An 8,540-nucleotide genomic window follows, 5' to 3' on the forward strand; every position below is an offset into this window, starting at 1 on the left:
CACTCACCCTTATCTAATCCATAACACAATGATTCATTCATTTGGGCCTAACTATGTTTCACTTACTTCTCACATACAGGCCTTGTTATGGTCCAACATCATAATGGCCCAACTCTTATTCCTCAAATAGATTTAGACTCATGACATCATGCCTGCACTGCATGCCATGTCATCTAAGTGGCATGAAAAAAATGACATCAAACATCAAACACTATAATAAGGGGAATCTAGGATAACATCGACATCAAACACTATATTTTTTCGAAGGTCTAAAATTAGAAAATGGTCATACTACAAGAACTTAAAACATAGTTCGTTCGAAGACAAATTCTAATATGAACCATGGTCCACTATAAGTCAATTTTAAAAAATATTTTAAAATTCCAATGATCACAAACAACATCTCTTAGATTATAAAATAAATTTATCAATTTTTTAAATAATATTTTAATTATAATTCATTTTAAAATGTTTGTTGAATATTCATTCACTTAATATACATGTTAAAAAAAGAAAGAAATAAAAATTATGTAATTCATTTAATATATTAATATATTAAGAAGAGAAAGAAATAAAGATTATGCAATTCATTTGATATATTAATATATTAAGAAGAGAGATAAAGATAAAATAAAATGTTATAATACTAAATAAATATTAAAAATTTTAGTGTAAAAATACAAGTACTCTATTTCATTCATGCACAGGAGTAGATAAGGTTTTTTTTGTCATTTATTTATTTTTATATTTATTAACATCCACGCGTCAATCTATGTGTTAACTCTAGCCGTCTAAGTTGAAGTAAAATTTATTAAAACATAAATAAGTAAATAAATAAATAAATATAGTTGGGATCTGATCAAATGCTTAGAAGTGGAAGTTGTTTGTTTGTTTGTTTGGTGTGTCTATTTTAGTTCAATATGACAATTGCTTCCTTCTTCACCAGAGCCTCCAGGGCTCTCAAAAGTACTTCCCCTTTCTGCTCCAACTTTCTGCTTCTCTGCGCTTTAAGGTCCTACTTTCTTCTTTTCTCATTCCCTTTTTTATGAGTAGATTATATAAAGATAAAATAAAATGTTATAATACTAAATAAATATTAAAAAATACAAGATGCAACTGGATGTTGATCAAACAAATTCTAATTCATATCAATCATCAAATATATAGTAATTCACTACAAAATTATTTGGATGTTATTCAATTATTATTTTGCTTTTAGTTAGATTATTAAAACATTATTTGGAAGTTATTCAATTTTTTTCTTTTTAGTTTTATATTATTAATTAAGATCATCAGTATGAGTTGTCACATCAGTGGTAAGAGTTTGACTGATTTTAAATTTGGGACACTTATAAAATAACCATTAATGATACTTTAATAAATAATCTATTTAATGATCCTCATAAAAAAATGGTGAAAAACAAAGGTGTGAAATTCCGCCTCATTAGGGAGAAGTCTTTTGGCACATTGGTTAATATAAAAATGTATAGTACAATTGGTTATGGTGGATAGATAATGGGATTTGAATAGAGGTCATAAATTCAAAAGAAGAGAACAGATTCAAATGTTTTCTGAAGATAACAGAAAATCTAAGTATGAAAATAAAATGGTATTGCCTTGCAAATGTCATTTTGGATATTGCTTCTTGCCTATACTTATGCTGTATAATGTATTTAATAGTTTTTAGTTAACAAGTTTTTCTATTTCATTGGATCTACTGTTGGAAATTGCAGTGGTGGAGGTGTGGTGGCACTCTCAGAATCACAATCAGAAGCCCAACATCCTAAAATTGAAGATCGTGAGCCCCGGAAAAAGAAAGTTGTGGTCCTTGGAACTGGATGGGGTGCTACTAGTTTTCTTAAGGGTTTGGATGCTTCATTATATGATGTTCAGGTTGTTTCGCCTCGTAATTACTTTGCATTTACTCCCTTATTACCCAGTGTCACTTGCGGGACAGTTGAAGCACGGAGCATCGTAGAACCGGTCCGAAACATTATTAAAAAGGTGGATGAAACAAAGCTAGACTTCTAAGAATTACTATTAGTATATGAATTTTTTAAACTGCGTTGATCACATTTGTGCAGTTATGCAATGAGAATTAAAGTGTCTTTGATCCTTAACTCATAAAACATGACCATACGGGGAATGACTTTGTTATGTGTCTTGAGACGCTCACCTTGTGATTATATCAGCGATTTTGCCCTCTTCTTTTTCTTGTTTTTCAAGGGTATTTTGACTAGTAATTTATTAATGGAGTTTATTTTGTTGTTTCTTTCCCATTGTAGACTAATGGAGAAATAAAATTTTGGGAAGCAGAATGCATTAAGATTGATGCTGCAGACAAAAAGGTTTTATGTCGGTGTAATATTGAAAACTTAGTGGGAAGTGGTGAATTTTCTCTGGATTATGACTTCTTGGTTGTAGCAGTAGGAGCACAAGTTAATACTTTTAATACCCCTGGTGTCAAGGAGAACTGTCATTTTCTCAAGGTAAGTGTAGAAAATATTTCTGATATATTTCAAAGTTTTCCATGGAATGTAAGCACAAATTCGTTTATACAGAGGTTTCTAAATCTAATGAGCCTGATTAGTGGGTCGAATATAGTTATTACAAATAGTTACATGTATTTGTTATTTACGACAGCAAGTTTATTTGTTGTGTATAGATTAAAAATTATTTGAATTGAAAAGTTCTTGAGATGTTAATCTTGGGTAAAAAGGGTTGTTATTTAACCTACCCCACATATTGGGAAAAAGCTTTGGTTGTGTACTTGTGGTTACTATTTTTGTTTGTTAAATTGATTCACGGTAAAAAATTTAATTTGCATGTTTATGATTATTGGTTCATCAGGAGATTCACAAAGTCTTTGAACTTGTTGGTGAGCAAGAGTTATAATCAACACCTTTTTTCTGCAACTTATCCAAAATGTTCTATATTATCACTTATAGGACGTCGAGGACGCTCAGAAGATCAGACTGTCTGTAATAGATTGTCTTGAGAAGGCTGTTCTTCCTAGTCAATCTGAAGAGGAGCAAAGGTCAAATCTTCATTTTGTAGTCGTTGGAGGAGGTCCAACTGGTGTTGAATTTGCTGCAGAGCTGCATGATTATATCCAAGAAGACTTGATCAAATTATATCCTTCTGTTAAAGATAAAGTGAAGATAACGTTAATTCAATCTGGCGATCACATCTTGAACATGTAAATGAGATGTTTACTGTCTCAATTATTTTCTGACGCTTTTTAGCTTTTATTGGTATTTGGTGGACATTTATAAATGTAGGTCATAACTTTTTCTTTCACACAATTTAAGCCTTATAAAAGTAATTTTTCTTGAGTTTCTGTATTGCTAATGTCATATATAAGATAAATTATTAAGTAACTCTGACCAGCTGTTTGAATCTTTCATATTGTCAACCCTGCCTTTATAAAACTCACGAACAGAGAAAATATGTCTTCAATCTTGTAGGTTCGATGAAAGAATAAGTTCATTTGCTGAGCAGAAGTTTACGAGAGATGGTATAGAAGTTCAAACCGGATGCCGGGTTTTGAGTGTTAATGACCAAGAAATTACAATGAAGGTGAAATCAACGGGATCGGTTTGTTCTGTTCCCCATGGATTGATTGTCTGGTCCACTGGCATTTGTACTGTTCCAGTTATAAGGGACTTTATGCAAGAAATTGGTCAGGTGCTGCTTAATTCCATGCATTTCTGAAACACATTTTTCCAGTCCGTTCTTCTTAACTTCTTGTGGGTACATGCTATGGGGAAGCTTTCCTTTAGTATTATGCTAGTTCTCATATGCATTTAATTGTTTTCTCTTGGCTGAAAATCACTTTTAACTATGATATATATATAACCTTGGATTACTCTATGTGCAGGCTAAGAGGCATGTACTAGCAACTAATGAATGGTTGCGAGTAGAAGGATGTGAAAATGTGTATGCCATTGGTGACTGTTCATCAATAAATCAACGTAAAATCAAGGTACCTCCTTAAGCCTTTAAGAGTCTCTTTTTTCGACTTCTAATCTTATTTAATGCATTGTTGTAAATAACATATATTTGTAATTACTAGTAATAATTTTATTAGGTCCATTAATCAGGCAGTTAGATTTAGAATAGTCTATTTAAACAAATTACTTTATTAATAACTTTGAAATATATCAGAAACATTTTCTATATGGTAATAGAGCCTAGTTTTGAGTCTCCCTTCCGCATAAACCCTAGCTTCTATGGTTGTGGTAAACCTTAGACACCTTCAGTGTGGGGCTCTGCTGCCTTCATTGCAGCGTTTTAACCTCTGTTCACCACCAAACATCCCCTGCAAACAGGAAGCACACAGCCAGCACATTCACACTCTTGGTTCTCCATTTTCCATTTTCGTCTGTTTTCCAACATACATCACGGTAATGTATCCTCCTTTTCAAGACTAATACAGACTTGACCATCCTGCTTGGGATCTTATGAAGAAATTAAGCTCATTCTTCCTGTCATTTGATTATTTTCAAATATTTCAATAAAGTTGTTAGATATGCTTAATTCCTATAATTAACAGTTATGTAGATCATTATTGAAATTATATATGCGATGATTAACCTATTATTTATGCTTCTTGTAGGATGATATCATCGACATATTTAAGGCTGCAGACAAAAACAACTCCGGTACTTTAACCATAGAAGAATTCCAAGAAGTGATGGATGACATAATTGTAAGATATCCTCAAGTTGAATACTATCTAAAGAAGAAAAACATACTTGATTTGAGGGTTCTGTGGAACGACCCGCAAGGAAATGAAAGAGAAGAAATAGACATAGAAGGGTTTAAGCTAGCCCTTTCTCTTGCAGATTCACAGGTGAAGAGTCTTCCAGCAACTGCACAGGTGAGTGAGTATGCGTCATTTCTCCCATAACCGAATGATTCCTTATGCAGACTACATTTTTCTGTCAAAAAGTATTATATGGAGTAAGTTTTTGATGTATCAGTATATATGTAGGTTGCTGCACAACAAGGTGCTTATCTAGCTAATTGCTTTAACCGCATTGATCATATTGAAGAGCATCCAGAAGGACCACGACGATTTACAGGATCTGGACATCATAACTTTCGTCCTTTCAGGTAGACCATGTGCTTCGTAAATCGTAATGTTTATATTGTTTTCTGTATTTCCCGCCTTTAGTGTGGAAATTACTTCTGCAGTCCTTTAATATGAGAGTCATTTATCTAACTCACAGGTATTAAAAAAAGTAATTTGGTTAATGGTAATAAATTTGTCAATAATGTGTATTAGTTTTCCAAAATTACCCTTATAATTATTGACGTCATAATTTGTACTATGTATTCTTTGCAGTTTGCACTCTTCACACCAATCCTTATAAGAGAGAAAAAGTTTATGTTTCCTACTTGCAAAAAATAATTAATGCATTGAACAATGTCAAACAAGTCGTATACAAAGAGACAAACAGATTTGGAAAAAGTGTTTGCTGTATGTGAATGCCTGAATGGATATCAGTGAAATCAAGTATAACTGTTACATTAGTCTTATTAGAAATAAATGAGTTAGTTAGAGTTGACTTAGTTAGTTAGTTGATTAAACATAGTTGATGAGTTAGTTAGTTGATTAAACTTAGTTAGTTGATTAACCTTAGTTAGTTGATTAGTTAGTTAGTTGGGTGGTTAAGTTCAGATGTGCTCTATAAATAGAGCTATTATATTCATTGTTTTGTAATCTTTTTAATCATCAATATATATGAAATATTCTTCAGGATTTTTCTTTTGTATTAAGCTGTTAAACTTATTTTCAATATGAGTTTCATCTTTATTTATTCGATACCATAGCTTTCAATAAGTCTCATATCCCATTATTTAGTGATCGCTTCGAATTCGAAAGCAGAAATTGATAAAATTTCCATTTAGGTGAAGTGCTGTCCAGTGTCCACAGTCTATGCTCACTATGTGAATAATATTCTTCAGAAAATATAAATTTTAAATGGCATACATTTAAAACTGATATAAGAAATTATCATTTTGGGTTGAAACCTTGAAAATTTATGCCATAACATCCATTTGGAGGATCATTTTTGCTTCATCAGACAAAACATTTTGATTTTACTTGAAACCTCATTCTTAATTTCTTATAATGAGTTCGACTCTAAAGTCTATCACATAACAAATAACAATTGTGCTGCATTAATCACTAACTAATCAGTGAGAGGTTGGTTTCTTTTTTATTATGAAAAGGTATAAACATTTTGGGCAATTTGCTCCACTTGGTGGGGAGCAGGCAGCAGCAGAACTTCCTGGAGACTGGGTTTCCATTGGTCACAGCACTCAATGGCTTTGGTATTCTGTATATGCAAGGTAATGTTTATGCGTTTTTTTTTTGCCATGTTTATAGCTTGGTACAAAATATTCACCGTCATTTAGCATATATTTAATAACGCTGACAGTGTTCTTCTTCTATGTGCAGCAAGCAAGTGAGCTGGCGCACAAGGTATTTGGTCGTGTCTGATTGGACTAGAAGATTCATATTTGGGAGGGATTCAAGTCGAGTTTAATTTGATAATTAAACAAAGTTTGCATTATTTTGGAGCCTGTTGTTTCTCTGTTAATTCTTGTAACTTTTATATATAATAATGTATAGGGATGTCCACCCTTGATTGCTCACAGTTTGAGAAAGAATTACGACTATGGTTATTTAGACATGATATTACATTAAATGATTTCATTTCATTTTGTAAATGTAAAATGATATTTTTATTATGAAAAAGATTGATTTAATTCATAAATCTTTAAAGAGTTTAATTTATAGGTCTTTTTACCAAAGTGTCGCTTTAGAGTACATAACAATATGCTCTCTCGCTCTCGATTAAGCCTTTGATTTTCTTTTATTCGGTGGCGGTAGAAATAGGATTCAAAGAATCGCTGCCAATTGTAAATTTCAATTAAACAGGATCTAAGCATGTCTGCTATTCCCTCACTCATCCTTATGGGTGGGTGTTGGGTGGACTCACTCCCCAAGTGGAATCCCCTAGTTTTACTAGTATTAGTATTATTATTATTGAAAAAAAAGAAAGAAAAAAAAGGTTTTAATGGGCTTGGCCCACGTGAAGGAAATAAAATGATTTAGAAATTCCTAAGAATTAGAACGAAAGAGAACGGCCGCCAGAGAATAAAAATAAGGGTTTGGTTCTAGTGGTGGTAACATGTGTGTAGTAAACTTGCTTCATTTGATCTACAAATTTAGTATGTTATTTCTACCACTGAGTTTGTTACTTTAATATATAGTTTGAGTAATTTTATCTTCTCTGAGAGTTACTTTGTTATTAGGAAGACTCTCGTGTACCCATTAATTATTATAGTGGAAGTTTTTACTGGACTAAGTCCTTCTCTCAATTTGAGGGAAGTTTTCCACGTTAAAAATTGTGTTTGTCTCATATTTAATTTTCTGTCAATTATTTTTGCTCCGTGTAATTGTATTTTCTGTTTGGCCATTTATCTGCACAGATGGAGAAAAAAATATTCCGCATTATTGAGATAGTTATTGCTAATTATCCCTGGTTTTTCCCAACAAAGTGGTATCAAAGTTCGATTGATTTGATTTGTACATTTAAATGGAGGAGGAAAATAAAGGTCTCAATATGATTAAACTCAACTATTCTAATTACACACTTTGGAAGACTCTCATGGAAGACATGTTATACAGTAGAGATTTGTATGATTTTATTGAGGGTGACACTGCTAAATCCGCAGATAAATCTGACGCTAACTAGAAGAAGATGAAAAGAAAGGCAGTGGCGTTGATCAGGCAGTGGTTGGATCTTAGTGTATATCCACATGTTGAAACTGAAATAGATGCTAACAAGACGTGGAAAAAATTAAAAGAGTTGTATGAACGAAAGAATGTGCAAAATAAAGCATTCTTGATTCGGAAGCTGGTGAATATGAAATACAAAGATGGGGATTCAATGGCAGAGCATATGAGTATTTTTCAGAATACAGTGAATCAGTTGACAACTGCAGAAATTAAATTAGATGATGAGTTGCAAGCGTTGTTATTGTTGAGTTCCTTGCCTGATAATTGGGAAGTCCTTGTTGTGATGTTGATCAATTCAGCTCCAAGTGGAAAGTTGAAAATGTCAACAGTTAAAGAGAGCATGTTGAACGAAGAAGCTCGAAGAAAGGAACGTGGTTTGATCGGCTCTTCCTCAAAGTCAGACGCACTAGTTACAGAGTCACGGGGGATAAGTCAATCTAGAAACTTGCATAAACGCGACAACTCTAAAAGTCGTAGCAAGTCAAGAAGCAAGTCTAGGACTAGAAAAGAAGTGATATGCTATCATTGTGGCAAAGCGGGTCACATAAAAAGAAATTGCACATTCCTTAAGAGAGATTAATAAAGGGAAAGAAATGAAGACAAAGAGAAGAAAAATGACAAAAATACAACAACAGTTGCATATGTTAATAATGTCTATATTGTTTGTGATGATAATTCCATAAACTTTGCATGTCAGGATTCAACTTGGATTATTGATTCGGGT

At 32.6% G+C, this 8,540-nt stretch overlaps 1 protein-coding gene across 3 annotated transcripts; it reads left to right on the forward strand.

Moving 5' to 3' along the window:
* Positions 1–849: 849 nt before the first annotated feature.
* Positions 850–6,804, forward strand: LOC101508266 (external alternative NAD(P)H-ubiquinone oxidoreductase B1, mitochondrial). Of its 3 annotated transcripts, none has more exons than XM_004507164.4 (10): positions 850–1,012; positions 1,734–2,004; positions 2,286–2,489; positions 2,949–3,199; positions 3,468–3,687; positions 3,881–3,985; positions 4,619–4,882; positions 4,997–5,118; positions 6,241–6,360; positions 6,470–6,804. In XM_004507164.4, the coding sequence occupies exons 1-10, from the start codon at positions 921–923 to the stop codon at positions 6,555–6,557; spliced, it is 1,737 nt and encodes a 578-aa protein (XP_004507221.1). In that variant the 5' UTR covers positions 850–920; the 3' UTR covers positions 6,558–6,804. The 3 variants fall into 3 exon arrangements, with proteins under 3 accessions (XP_004507221.1, XP_027191801.1, XP_027191800.1); XM_027335999.2 differs by lacking the exon at positions 850–1,012 and adding an exon at positions 1,469–1,609; XM_027336000.2 differs by lacking the exons at positions 6,241–6,360; positions 6,470–6,804 and adding an exon at positions 5,351–5,778.
* The last annotated feature ends 1,736 nt before the right edge of the window (positions 6,805–8,540 follow it).

This window comes from Cicer arietinum, chromosome 6 (assembly GCF_000331145.2).
Source record: "Cicer arietinum cultivar CDC Frontier isolate Library 1 chromosome 6, Cicar.CDCFrontier_v2.0, whole genome shotgun sequence".
Taxonomy (NCBI): domain Eukaryota; kingdom Viridiplantae; phylum Streptophyta; class Magnoliopsida; order Fabales; family Fabaceae; genus Cicer; species Cicer arietinum.

Excerpts from the sequence above, each read along its gene's own strand:
- LOC101508266 (XM_004507164.4), top strand. The coding sequence starts at position 921 with ATGACAATTGCTTCCTTCTTCACCAGAGCCTCCAGGGCTCTCAAAAGT. Across the intron at positions 3,200-3,467 it reads GGCGATCACATCTTGAACAT|GTTCGATGAAAGAATAAGTT; the intron begins GTAAATGAGATG and ends TCAATCTTGTAG. Across the intron at positions 6,361-6,469 it reads TGGTATTCTGTATATGCAAG|CAAGCAAGTGAGCTGGCGCA; the intron begins GTAATGTTTATG and ends TTCTATGTGCAG.